The sequence below is a fragment of the Apis mellifera genome, linkage group LG15 (genome assembly GCF_003254395.2).
Source record: "Apis mellifera strain DH4 linkage group LG15, Amel_HAv3.1, whole genome shotgun sequence".
NCBI classification, from domain to species: Eukaryota; Metazoa; Arthropoda; class Insecta; order Hymenoptera; family Apidae; genus Apis; species Apis mellifera.
The window spans coordinates 7616928-7638333 of record NC_037652.1 but is presented as its reverse complement, the minus strand read 5'-3'; the positions used below and the strand labels follow the sequence as shown (position 1 = coordinate 7638333).

At 34.7% G+C, this 21406-nt stretch overlaps 3 protein-coding genes across 4 annotated transcripts in view; 1 reads left to right on the top strand and 2 right to left on the bottom strand.

Annotated features, from left to right (window-relative positions):
- The window catches only part of LOC410585 (DE-cadherin), a 36891-nt gene extending 23627 nt beyond the window's left edge, over positions 1–13264 (bottom strand). For both annotated transcript variants that reach the window (XM_006563550.3, XM_006563549.3), the window contains exon 1: positions 12721–13264. In XM_006563550.3, coding sequence (XP_006563613.1) covers positions 12721–12814 — 94 coding nt within the window. In that variant the 5' untranslated portion in view covers positions 12815–13264. The remainder of the gene's footprint in view (positions 1–12720) is intronic.
- Positions 13265–16599: 3335 nt separating this feature from the next.
- On the top strand, positions 16600–19140 carry LOC100578924 (zinc finger protein 271). Its single transcript, XM_003250236.3, has 3 exons — positions 16600–17123; positions 17200–17325; positions 17409–19140. The coding sequence occupies exons 1-3, from the start codon at positions 16971–16973 to the stop codon at positions 19068–19070; spliced, it is 1941 nt and encodes a 646-aa protein (XP_003250284.1). The 5' UTR covers positions 16600–16970; the 3' UTR covers positions 19071–19140.
- Positions 19123–20944, bottom strand: LOC410583 (ornithine aminotransferase, mitochondrial). The gene is made up of 5 exons (XM_394061.6): positions 20481–20944; positions 20093–20397; positions 19806–20006; positions 19498–19723; positions 19123–19407 (listed from the first exon to the last, which is right to left on the bottom strand). The coding sequence occupies exons 1-5, from the start codon at positions 20857–20859 to the stop codon at positions 19241–19243; spliced, it is 1278 nt and encodes a 425-aa protein (XP_394061.2). The 5' UTR covers positions 20860–20944; the 3' UTR covers positions 19123–19240.
- Between the last annotated feature and the right edge of the window lie 462 nt (positions 20945–21406).

Sequence of the window (21406 nt, the reverse complement as noted above, 5' to 3'; positions counted from 1 at the left end):
TGTGAGTCGCTCCCCTTCCTCAAACCTTAATCGAAAAGGTAGAAATTACGGGAATAAAATCGGAAATATATATCCCAGTTAAATGGCAAGAAGGGAACTCGCCTTGATTCAAAACGGAAAGGAAAGGAACGACGACATTTTCCACGACATTTCCATCCTCCGGTGACATTCCGTTTGCCTCGATACGTATATTTTTAACTGCTCGTTCTTTTTATTAAACTGTCGCAATGCATCACGAATTATCGCTATCGTAATAGATCGATAACGCGGATAGATAGGCATTTAAAAAGATTATTTTCAAAAATAAATTTTATCTATCCGCGGAAAAAATCTTTTCCGTGAAAAACGAAAGAAAGAAACCCAGACTGAGACGGATCCAATTAAAGAAACGCAAGAGCACACTCGGTTAGTAGTTGTGGAAATCTCGCGTCCTCTTTGAAATCAAAACGACGGTGTGTATACAATTATCGCGCGTTCGTTGCCTCCGTTCAACTACGCACAACCCTCCTCTAAAAACATACAATGATTACCATTACAAACGAAACATAATTAATGTTTGCTGATAAAGCTCGAACGCTCGTCGAACGGCTCGTGAAAAATTAGAACACGACGGAAAAATGGTAAGTAGTCATTTATTTATACTGAATATCGAGGGGGGAATAGACGGCGTCCATGATTGAGACGCACACACGCGACACGTACGGATTCGTGTTCACGTTCCACCATGTCACCGACACCAAACCACGCGATCAGCTGTGCTCGTTCACCCGTCACTGTGTTCCCGTGACCTCGCTTTCGAGATCACGATATCGAAAAAAAAAAACCAATAGTATTTTTTTCCCCCTCCCCCTTCCTTTTAAAATCGACAACTTTTACCCCGTTTAAACACGTTCGAGAAAACGAGAAACGAAATTATTACTGGAATTCTTAGCGGAATTCGCGACAACTAACGTTCCTTCAAGTGCTGCCCTCCTCCGTTCAAATAACTTAACTAATATTTCGAAACGTCCGAGAAATCCGTAGCTTTATCACTTTCTCGATACCGTTTTTACTTACGATAAATAAATTAAATTGTTTCAAAATCTGTCAAAGTTTGAACGAGTTTTCCAACTTTATTCGAGACGAAAGGCAACTGTGAACTTCAAATATCGTATCTCGGAGATGAGAAAAAAAATACTAGATAAGATATTTTAAGCAGAGAATAGATACGATCCACGATAAAGGATGGAATAAATAAATATTTGAAACAGTTTATCGATATAACTTCGCGAATTACCAATACGAATATTTTCTAAAAAAAAAAGATTTATATATATATTCACAGTAGTGCATCTCGAAAAATTGCGAAGAAAGAACAGTTGCTGATCCAGACAGGGATTCAGACGGGAATTGAAACGGTGACGCGATAACGGAAGGAATAACGGCAAGTGACGAATTCCCTCGGTAAACAAAGAAGGTAATATGTAAAAACGGGAGCGCGGGTGGCAATTGGAAAACGGATTGAATGAAATTCAATTAAGGAGAGAGGAGGAAGGGTGGGGGGAATTGCTCGACGCGGTAAGGCGTAACGATGAAATCTACGCTACTTTTTTCGTTCCGAAATACTCGCTCGTTCCGACATATCGGAGGGGATCGTCTGGGTAGATTGATCTACGTGGGCGCGTGGCAAAGGCAAAGTGCAACGCAAGCTACTTCTCTTAGAACTGTTCTCAAGGTAATGGAGTTACCTCGCGATTCACAATAGGTCTAGGTTTCCGGTGATCGCGTCAGCTCCACGTCCACCCGAACAGTGGAGCTGACTGTTGGCTGCTACCCCCACCACCTCTCTCTTCTCCGCTAGCTACTTAGGTTAATGAGTCGGCAGCCAACGCTGGCTAGCCAAGGCAGAGAGCAGTCGCGGTTTCCGTCGCGTCTTACATAGCGCGAGCGCGACAGCTACTAGACACGGGAGAAACGGCCAACCCCTTTTGCTCCGGCTCACGGTCCACACCAATCTCCATTACTTTACCTCGTTACGCTGCTCCCTCTGTATATCTTCTCCGTGTACATTATCTCGATTTATAACAACGAGAAGATGAATTTACGAAAAATTTTTTCGAAGCTAGGAATTTTTTTTTTTTTAGATTTTAGAAGAAGACTTACTTTCTTCGATTCGAGAGAATTGGATGTAATCTATTAACGAGGTCACCAATGAGGAGGATGGCTAGAAGCCAACAAAAGCGATGCATCGAGCGATGCGTTTCTCACGAGCAAATGCCCCCCCCCCCCCCAAGCCCTTTTGTATTCTTCGTTCTCACGTTGCGGCAAGGGACCAAGGGACAATTAAGCGTAACGACTCCCCTTCTAGGAGTCGAGTAGGATACTCGGCGTAGTAATAAACACAACTTCCCTCGATGTTCCATCGATGTCGATGCCAATCCACGATTTTTTTCACTCTCGCGCGTATCGATCGATCGATCGATCGTTCGATCTCGCTCGCTCGACGCTAACGCGATTAAGCGATCGTCGATAAACGATCGTCGGTGACGTTGACGTGATGCGAGGCGAATGTTTTTTCAGGCAGCATTTTAACGCGATACGAGGGCTCTGTTTGACGATCGATATCCGTTACTCAATCGAGGGAATGCATAACCTTCGACTGTTTTTTTTTTTTTTGGGCGGACGAATAAATTTTTTCGAGTAAAAATCGTCGCCGATTTTCTCTTATTTCTCGTTAAAAAAAAAATAAAAACGTATCTCTGTAACGAAAGTAGTTTCGCTCGAATTCTTCTTGTCTCCGTTTCGTTCGTTATCCGAATCGATTCTTTCGAACGGGGAAGGAGATTGTTTCGTGGGACGAGGAATCGTTTAAAGTCGATAATCTATGCCCCTCGTTTGGCATGGAAACGCGGAGCGAAGGGAAGGACAGGTGGGAAGAGGTTCATTTTCTTTATTCGTTCGGACGGAGAATGATGGAGCAGCAGCAGCGCGAGCATCGAGGCGCGTTCGAGAATCCGTATGCATAGTACTCGAGAGAGGCCAGAGAAGGAACTCGTACAAGAGCTTAACGATCGTACGCGTGACAAGACCGACAAGAATGTCGGTGACGTCATCGGCCCGCCGCAGGTATACTACCGCGAGTATATACGAAGCGTGAGTCAACCTCCGAAGCTAACTTCCACGAATCGATCTATTACGCATCCATATTGCTCTCGCTATAACGTTTCGTTATATCCGTCTATCTATCACGAGTCATACACGCTTCGGTGTACATGGTAAAGCTATATCCGAGTAATCTATTAATAAATACGGTGGAATCGACCGGATAACGGGCAGATAGATAAGAATGAAGACGGTTCGTAGGTAAACTCGGAAACTACGATAAAGATTCAATAATATTACCTGATTTGTGACGTATATGAATACGTTCAATAATGAAAATTATGCAATTTGGTTAAACAACGTTCGATCGTTCTCTGACGCCATATGTAGAAAACTATAAGATGCGCAGATACCCGAAATTATGCTCGTACTCGAGTTTCGGATTAGATCGGGTTGATTCGGGTCACTTCGGAATGAATCGGGTCGGGTCGGATCGGCTCGGATCGCGAAGTCGAATATCCCGAACATTAAATAACACGAAGTTTCGATGTTTCGATCTGAAATTCGAACAATTCGTATAAGAATAAGAAGCCTTAAGAAGTTTCAAGAAATGTTGAGAATATCTTACTTACTTAGAGATAAATGATGATAATAATAATAATAATAAATCTATCATCATACAGATTACACATGTGAATCCAAATACTGATAAATTATCTGGTGAAATCCGATAAACTTTGAAAATTAACGGCTATCTTTCCACGAATGTCAACATCGTGATAAAGCGCGAAACTCACGACGATGATGGCGAAACGTATTTTTACATATAGGAAACGGAAAACGTTGAACCGATAATATTCGAGAAAGTATTTTAACCGGATCGGTTAGCGAGCAACGACGAATATCTAACGGAACTCTACCTTGCTTTTCTCCCTACCTTGATCGCGACTCGGACATGTCTATACACGATTGTTAGCTGAAACCGTTGCCACGAATATCGATTTACCATTAGCATCTCGAGCAAAGACATGTGTTAAGAAACTCGTAGCTAGCTTTCGAACTGCAAACGAACGGCTACTGTTACCAAGGATTGTAAAAAAGAGAGAGCCACTTGAAAAGGGCCACAAATTATACTTCTCCCTGTCCTGCGCGCGCAGATCAGAGAGAGAGAGAGAGAAGGCGAACGATGCTCCGATTTTTTTTCCTTCTTCAACACATTCTTCGGACGATTCGTCAACGTATATCAAAGGGATACATTTAACGGAATGGAATTAACGCGTTTATTTAATTTACCTTTCTTCATCCAATCTTTCCCCCTTTCTCTTCATTCACATATTACGTTCGTCAACCTAACTGAATGGACATCTGGTCCCTTCACGAATACTTATTTTAGACGAGACATCTAAAAATAATCCGACGCCTGTTCCTTTTTCCCATCCACTTTAAATAACTTTCGGAGATTAAATCCTTCCGTATCGTAACCTTCCTATCTCCCCTTCTTCTTCTTCTTCTTTCGGTCTTATTCGTGCAACGAGTTGCAAACTATAGCGTTGGGTGTACAAGTAAACCGAAAGAAATAAGAGAGGAGATTTAAGCTTGGAGGAACGTCGCATTAAAAAGTGGCGGAGAAAATATTGAATAGCCAAGTTCGTTAGAGGTGCGAGCCACGTCTACGTTCTAAACACGAGGTACGTGCTTGCACGTACGAACAGAAACATTTGGAGAAACGAGCAACGATACCGGGCGTGAGTTTGCACGCTCCGCGACCAAATAGGAGGAAAAAAAGCGCCGATGCGACGATCAAAAAATTATTTCTTCCGCGATATGAAATCGCGTGGTAAGATTTCGACCGTTTTCCTTTTTTTTTTTTTTTTTTTAATGACATTTTTATATTTTTTTAAAAAGCTGGAATATTCGAAACAATTCGAAACGAGTTTATTTCGATGAGAGAGAGAGAGAGAGAGAAAATTGGAAAAATTACGTTTGATCAAGAGAAAAAAAATATAAGTTTGAAAAAAATGCGTGACACCTGTTAACCACGTCGTTACGACGTGAAAAAACGTTACGGCGAAATCGACGATAAAAAAAAAAATTCTTGATGTCTTTTCCACCCGCTAAATCTTATCTTCTCTCTTTTTTAAAATTGCTTGGAAAACGCGAGAAAAATAACTTGGCGTATCCTGTCGGCAACACGAACTTTATTTGAAATTTTTACAACTTCCATTTGCCACACATCTTGTATACTTTTAATCTTTACACACTGGAGGTTTGATATGTACGCAACGCGATACTTTGTTCGATTGATAAAAAGCATTTATTTATTTTATATAATATAATCGTTCGAAATTAATTCGATGTATTATTTATACACTATCTGACAGCGTCAGATAGGATTCAACGATCGTTTCCGACGAATAGATTATTTCTTTTTAAACGATATCGCGAAATGAGGCACGCGGTTTTTCCACGGAAATCGAATGATGACGCAAACGCGATGGCGCCATCATCAGTGACAAGAGCAATTTCAAACGCATCGATGAATCGTATTAGTCCGGATTAGTCATCCTGCAATCGAGAAGACAGGAAATTCGTTCGCCTTGACTGTCGAAAAGAAACGAGACCACGAAAAGCGCGACCCGCTTCGAAACGCTCACCAACATCATACTACGACGGCTTATAATCGTCCCTTTCGTTTTGTATACACGAACGACCAGAATAATAGTCTCACGAAGCACTAAGCGTATAAGAAAGACGAGTCGAAGCAATGTTATCACGCTTGTTTACGAGACACATATCCAACATTTTATCGAAGAAAAACGCACGTATCATTTGCTTTCTAATGTTTCATCGAAATACGTCTTCAGAACAAAACGATCGATACACGGTAGAGAACTTTTACTCGATCGATAATTCGAGCCCGAAAAGGGTTCGTTTCCGAACGATAATTCATTTAAGTCCGATAAGAAAAACGCACGTATCATTTGCTTTCTAATGTTTCATCGAAATACGTCTTCACAACAAAACGATCGATACACGGTAGAGAACTTTTACTCGATCGATAATTCGAGCCCGAAAAGGGTTCGTTTCCGAACGATAATTCATTTAAGTCCGATGCTCGATTTCGACTTATTCGAGGGGTAACGCGTAAATATTGATTCGTCGGAAGCGAAAATACGAGAAAAGGGGGGAACCCTTCTCACTTGCTGACATATATAAAACAACGGATAAATTCGCCCGTGAAGATTTCATCCCAAGCGAGTTACATTCTACGGTAACCGCATATCCTGTACAACCGGCTTTTTCATCATCTCCTTCTTTTCTTCTTCTCTCTGCATGCGACACTTACTATCCGCGCGATACAAACCGTGCCTTCCTCGTAGAGAACCGTATAATTCTCTCCGCTGTTGCCAGCACAGGGACTCGTTCGTTCCCAACGAACGTCTTTCGAACGAGCGTGAAATGGTTCACGGGGACGAACCGTCGGTGGTAAACGATGCACGCTCGACTTCTTCCATACGTACAAAGGTATCAAAATGATACAAGGCAAGCTTTGAAAATAATTGAAATAAAATAAGTGGAATCAAAGACGATAGAAGAGTGTGCGGAATGGACGAAGAAAATTGGATGGCGCGTGTAAGGCGGTAGGAGAAGGAGAAAGATAGTGGCAACGTTGCTCACCGTTCACTTCGGCCGCGTCACCTTACATTTCTACTTGCACCGTTCTCCCTGTTCTTTGACTTGACAGAATACTACACGATGCCCACTTGGTCCGCGAGCGTACTACGAATCTACGTCATCACGAGCTGACCTTCCGCTTACTTTCGAACGCACCAATATATGTATAGCGTATCTCGAATAGTGATGCTCGCCATTTTCTAAATCTGTTTTCATCGGTCTATTGATGATATAATCAAACGTCGATTTATTTCGTTTCGAATGAATCTATCAAAAATACGATAACAAATAATTCGAAATACTTTTTTTCTTGCAATCTACAATCTTTTTTTTATTTATTACATATTAAAGCTCTTTTATTACGCTATTTACTGGCTTATGTATTACTAAAACTAGGATGGTAAAAAAGATTTAAATTTTCTAAACGGGCTCAAAAGAGAAAGAGGAGAGAAAAAAGAGAGCAAGAAGTTGAAAACGAAGAAGAGGAAGCGCAAGAGCGTAAGACGTGGGAATTCTGCATAGGCAAGCGATATTCACGGTTAGGCGTCGAGTAAGACGAGAACGTCGAGTGGGCCTCATCGAATACTCCTACGACGGCGAATCGTTACGTTATACCGAGTGCAACGTTCTTGATATCGGGAATCCTGCCACTTTCGATATGATCCGATGTTTCTCATCTTTTTTATTATCAATCCATGCGATTTGAAAGCGAGCAGAAAATTTGAAACAGAAGACGTATCGTATTAAAAACGCTCTTCAAATTTCGGAATGTTTTCATATAAAAAAAAAAAAGAAAAAAAACTTTCTTATCTCGTTGCAATTTTTTTCTTTCCTTCCTTGTTACGAAACTTTTATCCTCCTTTTATATTACCAACTCGTGGCTAAACTAATAAGCTACATAATAAGATGCCGCTAGATGTATTTTCTGATACGATAAATTAGCGACTGGAATTCGGTTTTCCTACTCATTAAACGCAATATACACGGGTTATACAATATATATATATATATATATATCGCGGAAAACTCGCTATACAAAAGGTTATATCTAAGCGAGTAATGGATCTACTAATTGTAAGCAGAGAGGAACCTGATGCGGTGCTCTAGACACGAAAACGTTAGCCAGAATTACGATGCCTGACACGTTCGGTACCGGTGCAGCATACACTCGCTCAATCGTCACCCGTCTATGGTCAATATCTAGTCGATCTAGTGGTATAGAAAAATTAAAAATAACGAATTATCTATTTTTCGTAATTTTTTCGAAAGAAAGGGAGATTATAATACGATATGACGATGTATAATGTTTTTCGTAATTTATCGCAGGTGTAGTAAAAGTAACGCTTCGATGTAACTCGAATTTTTAAATAGCTTATATTATAGTAATTATAGTAAGTATAATATAGTATAGTATAATATAATAAGTATAGTATAGTAAGTATAGTATAATATAGTATAGTAAGTATAGTAATTATAGTATAGTATAGTATAGTAAGTATAGTATAATATAGTATAGTAAGTATAGTATAATATAGTATAGTAAGTATAGTATAGTATAGTATAGTATAGTATAGTATAGTATAGTATAGTATAGTATAGTATAGTATAGTATAGTAAGTACAGTACAGTATAGTATAATATAATAAGTACAGTATAGTATAATATAATAAGTACAGTATAGTATAGTAAGTACAGTATAATATAGTAAGTACAGTATAATATAATATAGTAAGTACAGTACAGTATAGTATAGTATAATATAGTAAGTACAGTATAGTATAGTAAGTACAGTATAGTATAGTATAGTATAGTATAGTATAGTATAGTATAGTAATTATAGTATATTATAGTTATAATTTTAATCGAAATCATTTGATATGCATTTCCTTGGACGAATTTTCCTGCATCGGAGAAAAAGGTGATTCCACGTCATTGCCAACTATTTTACAAGTTTTACAAGTTTCTCGGATCGGCAGATCTTTCCTTCGAATTTAATCGAACGGAAATTCTTGGCTGCGAACCGATAAAAGTTATTAAGTCGATTAAGTCGAGTCAACGGGATCAATTTTTTTCTTTTTGCGACTTTTTATTTCCCTTCCACTCTAACAATAACAATAATAAATAAATTAAAAATAAATGAAAAAAAAATAATTTTATCATTAATAATTAATTTTTGAATAATTTTTGAAAAACAATCGATAAAATTTTGTTGAACACAATTCTCCGAGATAAATTTAAATCAAAAAAAAAAAAAAAGAAAAAAAAATTTTTAATTGTTGCTATCGCTATCGTGGCGTTAGTTATCTCGCAAATCGATTATCCAACTATGCGTGTAATATAGATAAGCTCTCCATCGATCGAAATGTATAGAATATTGTGGATTTAACAATATTCTTTTCCTCGCCAACTTTCCTTTGGGAGAAGAGAAAAATGAAATCGACGAATGATAATGGAACGATGTAGTATCGTCGAGAAACTGGAAAAAAGGATCGATCATTCGATCAAACGAGGAAATGGAAACGAGGCGCACGCGGGCCGAAAATCTGCACGCGAATCACATCTTGGTTGCATGCGCGTGTCACGAATCACGCTCATCACGGACAACTGTCAGTCGAACCGTCCGAACGATTTTCAAATGCAAATGTATTTCGCTTCGCGAATCAACGTCACCATCATTTTAGAGCGGCCCTGACGGACGGTCGCCACCCATCCACCACCATTTCTAAACATGATAGCCCGATACCGCTAAATCCACCCAATTAGAATAAATTCGCCAATAATAATAACCGGGCGACACGTGGATTAATATAATCTTCTCGCCGCGATCGATTCATATCGTTTTATTATCTATCGTTCTATTAAATTAATCGCGATGTAATTAGCACGAAAGAAAAATGAAATCGGTCGTTATATCGATCAGAAGAGAAGATTTATCCTTCCGTTCTTAAGTAAAGTAACGCTGGCTGCCCGCCATTTTCAAGCGTATCGTGCCTCGAGACTTGTTGGATCGACGCTCAAATGGAGAAGACGCAGCGGAAAGAAAGTTTGAAGAATGAAAAACGAAGGGAAAAAACGATGAAATGGGAAACGAAACTTTTCAACGAATTTTTCGAATCTTTTTTCTTTACCTACCATCGAATATCGCATAAATTTTTTTTCACCGAAATGACGATAAAATGAAATAAATGATTTTCAATTTTATCGCAGATTTTCTATATCGATATCTTATCGAGAGATTATTTATAGTTATGATATTTATTAGTTCGATTAACGACCGTTCCAAGTAATTCTTATTGTTCAATAATATTATTACACATATAATATATCGAATAAGAATAAGAAAAACAAGATGCGGAAATCGTTTGACGAAAAAATTCCTTGTAAAATTCGTGATTCAAAGATTCGTCGAAAAGCTGCAAAGGATGATCGTTTAAGCACGTTGGTTCTTTGTACAAGCTGTGCACACCTACGAGTAAACGGCCGGCGACCCCGACACCATCGCTCTTTGTCCTCCCGATTCCCTCTCTTTCCTTCTAACCGTGATCCTGCTTCTTTCTATCTCTCACGAACCTCCTTCTTCCTCCCTATATCTTTATTGTTCCTCGTACGCCACACGGCGTACCGGTCTTTTCTTCGTCAATCACGTTCTTCCACGTTTTCTTCCAATTTATTTATTTATTTTTTTTTTCACTCTATATATATATTTCCAAAAATCTAGATTCTTTTGTATGTATTTGACGATCGAAAACGTTCAATTCAAAGTAATCGAATCATTCTTTGGGATAAAGAAATCTCAAGAAATATAATCCTGATGCACGACAGATTGTCACCGATAGGCTCATTGCTGGAAAAATCATACGTTGAGAATCAAATTCTTTGCCAATATATATATATATATTTCGCTTCCTTTCTTTTCCATTTTGAAGATCGTTAATTTTCAATGAATTTCTAAGCAAGAATATAAATAGACAACATATTCAAAATTCATTTAATTTATCAGACAAGCTTATAAAAAGGAGCGATAGTTGAACTAGCGAGCTTTTTGTTATATAATATTGACCCACTTCAGAGGATTCCTATGAAAACAAAATAAGGAAACTACGTTCTTCGAAATACTCTTTTTTACGTAGACTTCCTTGGGAGGGGAAGGATTCGATGGAATATGTACATGTAGAATAATAAATTTTACTTTTTTTGTGTATACTTTTTTCAAATTGTATTGTTTCGACAGAATTGCAATCATAATAACGATATTAAGATGTGCGATAATGATAATAATAATAAATGAAAATAGAATTGTATGAAAAAATATATATAAATAATAAATAATAAATAGAAATAAATTTCAAATATAAAAATACGAAAATCATGTATATATAAATAATTTATATCAATAATCTACGAGTCGATTTATTTCACATAATTCGAATCAATTTGTTTATATCGGTTTGCGATCCACAAAAGTTTTTTTTTTTTGATTTGAAAATCTCGAATGACAAGAAGAAAAAAAAAGAAAAGAGAAGCCATACTGCGTAGCTCGCGCTACGATACTGATATTTCTGTTGTACAGCTAAAGCTGCATTCTTATGTGAGAAGGAAAAGAACAGAAGAAACGTTAGAATGAGAAAGTGTGGGGGAGGAGAAGAAGGGAATTGACGAAAGGGGAAGGAGAACGAGAGGAAGTTAAGAGGGGAAGAAAGAGTAAGGGAGGGAAAAATCCGAGGAATGTACCAAGAGAGCACTTTGAAATCGGTTGCCAGTGGTTTAAGATTACGCCGAGTAAGGTTCCTCGAAGGCCTCTCTCGAATCTCTCCTCAAACCGAATCCTTATGCGGCCGACTCGGCGAAATGGAACGCGACCCTGATTGCAACTTCATATTTATATCTAAACGAAATTCACCTCAATTAAATCTAAAAAAAATAACACGTTTCTCTCAACCTGTTTCCGTTTGATCATCGACAAAAAGGATTTTCACTCTGTTTTATCCCTTCTTTTTTCAATTATATTTCTCCACTTTGTTAAGATGTTATGTTAATTTAAGTTCAAAAACTGTTTTTTCCTTTAAATTCTACCTCCTGTTACTTATCGCGATTATTCAATTTATTAAATGATTAATTTCTAAATTACAATATATTTCTTAAGACAAATAATATTCATCTATTAATAATCATATCCATTTTTAATTAAAATGAAAGAAAAAAAAAGGAATGAATATATAAAAAAAATTTCTATATTTAAAGGTACTTTTTGGTCAAACACCTCTTTATCGAAATATTGCCTCGGATGTAACTTCGTTCTCTCGATTTTCTCAGGGTACGCATTTCGTATCGCACGACACGATACCTTGCTATCCGATATCTCCTACCAAGAAAAACAGAGGCCCGCTACTGGTTTTGCGTTACGAAAGTAGAAAGAAGACATGGTTGTGTGACCAATGCAAACCAATGACCATTTTATCGGATTCTCAAGTTGTATTTCTTCAAGTTGACTGAATTTGCTAATACGTTTAAGGAACTAAAAAAATACAAATATATATATATATATATATATATATATATATATATCTAGATATATTCGATCAATTTTTGTTTTATGCTTCAAAATTATTAATCGATATATTAGCAAATGAACAACTGAAAGAAAAAGAAAAAGAAAAAACAAAAAAAATGTTTACATGATAAATTATATTCGATTTGTATAGTGTTGGAAAATCTCTCGAGACTATACTTATGAACGCGGCCTAAGGCCCCAGTTTACCCCACCATTGTTGCATAGTTGGCCTCGTCGACTTGTACTACGAACAATCGCGCATGCGCGGCAGAACAAAACGTTATAAACATACGCATCGTTCTCATTCTCTCGCACACGCGAGTACTACACTACAAACGTATAAGTACACATGCATGTATACACAGGTAGAAAAGCATCACGATAATAGCCTTTGAAAGACACGATCCACTCACCGAGAGTTCCACAAAGAAGCAGAAACGACAGCAAAAAATACCGAGGCCTCGCCCAGGTCCGTATAATGTGGTTGCTAGTAAGTTTTCGCGACATGTTTCTTTTCTTGCCCTTCTTATTCTTTTCTTCCCGGTTGGATGTTCTAACCGAAGCAACCACGTTGTTGCTTCTTTTTCCTTATATTATTATATCGCAGCTTCACCTGAATTTCTTTTCTTGTATCAATCCTTGTACCGACCGATTGTTAAAGTACACCATCACCAGTGCACATGGTTCTCATGATTTTCTTTTCTCTTTTTCTTCTTCAAATTTTTTTGCTTAACACGATAAATAAAACACCCGTTACACACTGCACTTAAAAAGGACTATTCGCTTTAGAACCGAGGACGAAGCAAACGCTACCCTCGAAAGACCGACGCCACAGAAACGCGCCTACCCGACTGAACGGCGAGGACGCGCGATTCGTTCGCGGTACCCTGTGCTTTCTCGTTGCCTGCGTGCTTGCCTGCCTTGCTTACTTGCTTGCCTGTTCGCCTGCCCCGAATACCGACCCTCCCTACCGTCTCTCTCCTCACCCTATTCTTCCCTTCTCCATGTTCTCCCCGCTCCTCTAGCCCCACATTACCAATCCCGTCACCAGCATACAAATACAGCTATAACCCCCACTCGCTAACTACTTGTTGATATTTCAGGGACGGATAGTTGACATATTGGGCCTCGGGCTTTAACTCTTCCATTATTTTATCCAATGATTCATTTCTACTCATATATATTTATTAAAATTATTATTTCCCAAATCATTCTTATTATGAAAAATTTAATTATTCGCGGGAAGAGTATAATTTTTTTTCATAATTTTTTATAATTTTTTTATGTTATCATATTCGATACATGTAAGAATATATATCTATTTATACTTTGTGAATGTTTATTTTCTTTATCTCTTTTGTACTTTTTTTCTTTCTTCTTTAATTTTATTTTTATTATTTTTTACGCGTTCTTCGCATTCTTTTGATAAAAATGATTAGATTTTTAGAAATTTGAAATAATATAATTAACAGTTATACCATGGAATTGTCACGTTATTTTCAATCTAAATTAACGCGATTAATCAATAATTATTGAATACGTAGAAAAAAGTATAAAGTCGTATGTAAAGTAGTTCTACGGTTGTCTACCTGTTGCCGCAAGCGTGGCGACCAATAGACATGCTGCAATATAAAACAATAAGAAACAAAGATAGACAATATCAAATGAAATCAACATAATAGATAAATCGTTATAAATATTTTCGAATATGAGCATAATAAAAATTATAGGCTTTCGAGAATATATTAAAAATTTCAATTTCATTAAGTTTTGAAAAAATTTAACATTTATTAATTTTGTATTTTTTCAAATATTTACATTACAATGTTTAATTTTGTTTCCTTTATATTTTAAATTATTCTTATATTTCAGATATAAAAATAAAATTAATTGTGCAATGAAGCTGTAACGAAGAGCTTGATGTAATCGATATTTTTCTTATCTGTTTTTGCAATATATATTATATCGATAATAGTTGCAATGTTAATTTTTGTGGATTATTGTAAAAATATGACATCCAAAGTATTTTTATTTATGTATATTTCGATATTATATAAAATTACGAAAACAATTAATTTAAAATAATTAATTTGAGTACAAATTTGTCGCGAATATAATTTATTTTCTTCTATGATATAATAATATCAATTATTACGATTTGAAAAAGATAATCGTCTGTTTTTGATTAAATAATAGAGAATATTATAGTTCATTATTACATTATCGTTCGAATATCGATAATAAGTTTTGATTTCTTTCTTATTCTTCATAATGTCTCTATAATGCATACTTACATAATTATTATCTCTTAATCGCTATTAATTGTTAGTTACTTACATTTTACAATATCCAATCGATATTTCAGATCGCGAGAAATAATTTTTGAAGAAATATTAAGAGCATTTTCTCGAATATATCTATTAAAGGCCACACCTTTTCACATTGTGAGTAATAAAGTAAACTGGAAGAATTTATTCGATTCTAACCTGAAAATAAATTGAATTCAATGTAAGTATAATACATTACACAAACGCATATAGATATTTAACTCGTGTGTAACGATCAACTATACATCTTTGCTTATGAATAACGTATTTGAAGGTGAAAAAGAACACAACTTTTGTTGAAATACATTTCGCATCTGTATTTATCAAAGAATAATTCGATGATAATCAGTTTAATTTAATTCTTATTACATTCGGAATAGATGACAATGTTGATAAATCTTGATAAAAGTATACATCTCTTTTATATTTGAAAGATTAATAGTTCGCGTAATACTTAATATGTTTGATTTATTAATAATATCGATTATTCTTCAAATAATCGAAAGATATTAAATATTATATAAATACTATATACAAATATTATGAAACATAACAACGTAAAACTTATTGTTAATTGTATATTCAAAGAAATTATAATTAAAACGAAAGAAAATCTTTCTTTCTTTAAATGAAATACCATGAAACATTCTTCAGTTGCACATTGTGTTGTAGAGGTTATTTTTTTTAAATCGACGAAAAAAAACATAAAATAATTTGTAATACTAGATCAACCAAAGGTTCAAATTAATCGTGTTCGGACATAGGACTGTCATGAAATTCTGGAATCTATAATTATAGTTGCTAATTGGACTGTTCCCGATCCTGTTTCCCATCTATCTATATAAACTTGTTCAATTCGAAATACTTTGTTATCTGGTTACATTTGTTTCTTAATAAAACTCTTCGAATTTTATTTCTTATAAAAAAATTCAAACACAGAGAATTAGAAAAAGTAATCATTAATAAATCCTGTTCCCATTATAGGCGTAAACTTTTTTTAATTACACGAACTATATCAATTGATTTTACTTTAATTTGTATCTAGTTTCTTTTTTGCCGAATCTAGTGCTTTTTTTTACTTTCTTTTCTTCACAATAATATAGGTTCTCAAACAAGAATTTCACATACAAGATTCAAATTTGATTCGAGATTAAAAATACCTATATATATATGTATAAGTAAAATATAAAATAGATGATTATATATATCGAGTTACATTTGACTGTATCATAAAATTTCTCTGATCATATTGCATGGCGACAGTCTGCTATTTATTTAATCGCCCATATTTTATCGATGGTAATATTATTTATCGAATTTCTATCACGCCAATATAGGTAATTAAATCGCGCGTTTCATTAACGATAGAATTAATGGACGAGGATTGAAATCATCCCATAAGGGGAAAGGGGAAGACAGAAAGGATAATCCAGGAAGCAAATTACGGAAATATTTGCAACAATTCTAACTGTTGAATCTAATTGTCAAATCTGTTAATGTACTTTTTCATGACAATAACATTATTTTGTAAAGATATAATAAATATAAAATCAGCAAATTCATTAAAAGAATTTATTAATTATGACTAATTTATAAAACATATACATAGCTTTACGATGAATAAATATAAAAATGAAATATTAGATTTTCGTATGACAACGACAATGTTGAATATAGTTTATTAGTTGTGCATTCACTATCGATATATTTCATTGATCGTTTTAGACAGTTTTGAATGGAAATTGTATACAGTGTGTACGATCGATCGTGCGTCATTTTCTTTTCTATCAACTTTTTTGACGACTGTCTACTTGAGTTTCCATGCAATTACATCATTGTATATGTATACGTTCATCTTTTTATCTGCATATTTATTATTTATTTCTTGTATAAGATGCTATTGATTGTAAATAAATAATATAAATCTTATAAAATAAATAAATAAATACTATTAAAAAATTGTTTCTTCATGTTACGTTTATTATTTTTATTATTTTATTTTCTTTTTCTTTTATAATCAATATCTATATTTTCCAAATTGCATCAATTTAAAATTCGCAATTCGTAAGATAATCGCAAAATGGATCGAAGATGAAAATCAAAAAAGATTAAATAGAAGGAAATTGATGATTTTGATCGTTTAGCGACATCTATTGTTAGTAATATTTATTATAAAGAAATTTAATGAAAACAAGTTTCATTGCTTAGCGACATCTATGATTTATTGTTGAATCAACAAAAAGATGGCGCAACTTGTAAATGTCAAAACAAAATGTTAACCTAGCAATCGAGACAGTTTTGTGTCAATTTTTGAGGTTACTTGTCAGATTATAACAATGTTTATCGTTACAAAAGAAATTGACAGCGAAAACATCGGTAAATTATGCCGTACATGTTTAAGAGAGGATGGTGACAAAATGGTTTGTTTATTCGTGGGACCGGCTGAATCATCCCTTGCTGCGAAATTACGGTCTCTTTCATGTCTCGAAGTAACAAATATTTTTATCGAATTCATCATTTTTTTCATAAGAATTTTTTTTATCATTAAAATTTGTATTTTATTAGGTTTGGCAGGGAGATGGCCTTCCAGAAAAAATGTGTAATCGTTGTGTAACAAGAGCAGAATCTGCTCTGTTATATAGAGAACAATGTCGTGCGGCAGATAGAGCATTAAGACAAGCCCTTTTAAAGGTAATAATATATGTATATGTATCATTGAATTTTAAAAAGAAATTTTAATTTTTGAAATAAAAATATATTATGAATATTTATAGGTTTCTGGTTTGACTTCGTATGCAACAGTATCTAGTTATAAATTATATCAACATAATCAAAATTTTGCATCTATTCAAAATTCCCATAAGACTTTGAAATGTATAGACTGTGGAGCAATATATACAAATTATCAGGAATTCTGTGCTCATAGTAGATCACATTTACCCTTTGTTCAAGACGATATACCTATGCAACACATGCATATAGTAGAATCGCAAAATTCATATTTAAATTTTAACTTTGGTCATCTCAGTTCCAATTGTTTAACTAATGAAAATCTTCAGCATGCACAATCATCTTCATTGATTAGATCAAATATGATGCAAATGATTCCAATAAATGAAAATCCTAGTCGTGCAGCATGTGCTCTACATTGTTCCTTATGTAACCGCACATTTACTAATAGAACTCAATTAATAAGTCACAGTATCACTCACAACTCGGAGAACATAGAAGTACCTTGTGATAATGAAAATATAGATATCTGTGAAAATTCTAATCAAATTCCGCAAAATTTAAGTTACGAAAGATCGATTAATTCCGTTGGAAATTCTATTCAGAATTTATCTTATCATAGGTCTACAACGAATGATAACAACGAAATGCAAAATTTAGGTTTTCCCGAAAATATGGATTTAGGAGACGAAGTTCGAGAGGGTAGCCCCCAACGAATACGAAATGCCGCGATTCCTGATTCAGAAAATTATAACATAACTGATTATCGTGCGATAAGATTTGCGAAAAGTCTCGAGCGTATCGACAATAGGGAGAATATCAATAGATATCAATCATGCTCTTCAAATTTAAATTATAATAAGCAACAAATCGAAAACGAGCAACATTCAGAAAATTTACAACATATACAGATAAAAAAATACAAGTGCGAAATATGCTCTAAATATTTTTCGCAAAAATCAAAATTGTTAACGCATCAATTATCGCACTCTGGTCAACAGCCTTTCAAATGTTCTAATTGCGAGAAAGGATATTCATCGAAGAGCAAATTAAATGCACATATGCGATTACACACGAAAATTAATGTACATTCATGTAAAATATGTGATAAAATATTTTCGTATCCATCTTATTTGCAGGAACATTTAAAAACACACAAAGAGAGTAGCAATAGCGATATGAGAATCGAAGAAAACAAAACTTTTGAATGCGTCAGTTGCAAGAAGAAATTCCGTCTATTGAAAAATCTTAAAGCTCACGAACGGCTTCATACTGGCAAAGATTTGATGCGATGCGAAATATGTGATAAAACATTTAGTCGTAATTACAACTTAAAGATTCATTTACGAACGCACAAAACGACGAAACCGCACAAGTGTGAATATTGCAATAAATGTTTCGTTCAGAAAGGTAACCTTGCGGAACACATAAGAATTCATACAAAGATAAAACCTTTTGAATGTAAAATATGTGGGAAGCATTTCTCACAGTCGAGTCACTTGAAAAATCACGAGGCTTCCCATACAACTGTTAGGCAACATCAGTGTCGATTGTGTGGAAAACGATTTAAATTAGCTAATCATTTGAAAAGACATTTGATTTTACACAATGGTGCAAAGTCATACAAATGTCATCAATGTAATCAATTGTTTTCACAAGCATTTAGTCTTACGAGACATTTGAAAAGACACGATTCTCACGGTTAATTACATGTAAATATGACTTATATGTATGTATGTGTATCATCTCACAAATATATAATTCTACGTAAATATATTTTTATAACCTTTTAATCGTTTATTTTCTTCATAGATTTTCGAATAAGAATTTTTAAAGTTTCAAGAAATTTGATATTCGTACAAAAATAAAGGTAAGTTCATTTATAATTTCTAAGGACGGTAGTCATTATATCGAGACCTTCTTCGAGTTGTTCTTTTGTTATTACGAGGGGAGGGGATATCCTTAATATTTGTCCATGAGCGGGTCTCGTTAATAAACCTGCTTCTTTCAATTTCAAACAAATATCCCAACCTTTGGCAAAATCTGCAAAATATATTCGAAAAAGAAAATAATAAAATAGATATATGATATACGTTATTTTAAATATACAGATTTAATAAAATAATTAAATACCTTTGTTAATTACCAAGCCACCCAACAAACCACGACCTCGAAATTCTGTCGCAATATCCTTCGGAAGCTTCTCTAATGTTTTACGAACAATTTCACCAAGTTTTCTCGCATTTTCTGCAAGATTTTCTTCTTCCAATATCTTAACTGCCTCTACGGCCACTCTATTACCAAGTGGACTTCCACCAAATGTACTACCGTGAGTGCCAGTTTCCAAGCATAACATTATCTAAAATAATCCAAATTAATTAACAATTTTTATTTTCAGTTAGATTAATGTATTTATAATAATTATACACGATTATACTTACGTGATCATCCGCCAAAATACCAGAAACAGGATACATTCCTCCAGACAATGCTTTTCCCAATATGAGAATATCCGGTCGTTCATCTTCATGATCTACTGCCAATCGTTTACCCGTTCTACATAAACCAGTTTGAATTTCGTCTGCGATCCATAATATATTGTATTTAGTGCACAATTTTCGTACACCTTTCAAATAACCATCCTGTAATAAATAATAATAATAATATTTTGAAAAACTTTTATTATTTTATATATATACACGTTTCATAAAATATGAAAATAACTTACATCAGGTACTACGACACCCGCTTCTCCTTGAATTGGTTCCATCATGAACGCGCAAACTGTTTCATCCTGCTGGAATTTTTTCTCTAAAGCGTCGAGATCGTTGTATGGTACTTTGTCAAAACGAGGAACGTAAGGTCCAAAGTCGGTGTAACAATTTGGATCCGTGGATGCGGATAATGCAGCTATTGAACGACCCCAAAAATTGCCTTTCGCAAAGACGACGGTTGCCTGATCAGCAGGTATCTTCTTAACTCTGTAAGCCCAACGTCTGGCTACTTTGATAGCGGTATCACCTGCTTCGACTCCTATAATACAAATCCATATTTTCATTATTTTTATCTTTTTTTTTTTTTTTTGTTATTAATTCTTTTCTTTTTCTATTTCATACCAGTATTCATCGGCAGAAATCTATCCCATCCTAAAAGTTTGGTCAAATATTCCCCTAACGCGCCATGGGGTTCCGAGTAGAAAGCTCTGGACGTATGAGTAAGCTTTCCCACTTGCTCCTTCATTATTTTTACCAAGCGTGGATGACAGTGACCTTGACTAACGGTCGAAAAGCCTGCCAGAAAATCGAGATACCGTTTTCCTTCGACATCCCACAAATGAACACCTTCACCTTTACTGAGAACTACTGGAAGTGGTTTGAAATGTACACCGCCGTATCTATCGTCACGTTCGATCAACTCTTGCGTGTTCAAAGATCTCTTAATGTTCACCTCTTTGGTTAAACCGAAAATTCTTAATCTCATTACGGACGAGTTCATTTTGACGAATACAAGGAATTGACCTCGCAAAGACTCGTTAAGATAGAGATTCTATTCTCACTGCATTCAATTTCGAAGTCCATCTTGCATTTATATCAAGTTGAAGAGAAAAAAGTAGGGGGATTGTATACTTGTTATCTGTTACAAGATATAATTTGATATTGTCTCTTGGATTTAAAATAAGTGGCGATGATATAGCTGAAGAATCTCGTATCTGATAATAAAAAGTAACGGGGGACATTGTTTATTACAGCGCCAACGTATTAAACCAAAGAGAAAAAACTACAAACAGTTATATCATAATAATCTGATCTGAAACAATACGAGCAGTACGTTTATTTTTCTCTATTTGTTTTATCATTTTTTTCACAAGAATGTAAAACTAAATGGAAAAAGAAAATTTATAATTATAATTTATGCTTATTGTAATAGGACAAAGTTAATTATATTTAAACGAATTCAAGATTATTTAATAATAAAAGTAATTTTCTAGTAAAAATATGATTGAACTTTTTTTAAAATTTAAAAAGAAAAGTAAAATAATGTT

Coding starts and splice junctions, on each gene's coding strand:
- LOC100578924 (XM_003250236.3), top strand. CDS start 16,971: ATGTTTATCGTTACAAAAGAAATTGACAGCGAAAACATCGGTAAATTA. Junction 17,124..17,199: donor GGTCTCTTTCATGTCTCGAA/GTAACAAATATT, acceptor GTATTTTATTAG/GTTTGGCAGGGAGATGGCCT. Junction 17,326..17,408: donor TAAGACAAGCCCTTTTAAAG/GTAATAATATAT, acceptor GAATATTTATAG/GTTTCTGGTTTGACTTCGTA.
- LOC410583 (XM_394061.6), bottom strand. CDS start 20,859: ATGAACTCGTCCGTAATGAGATTAAGAATTTTCGGTTTAACCAAAGAG. Junction 20,398..20,480: donor ATTTCTGCCGATGAATACTG/GTATGAAATAGA, acceptor TTTGTATTATAG/GAGTCGAAGCAGGTGATACC. Junction 19,724..19,805: donor GTATTTTGGCGGATGATCAC/GTAAGTATAATC, acceptor GGATTATTTTAG/ATAATGTTATGCTTGGAAAC.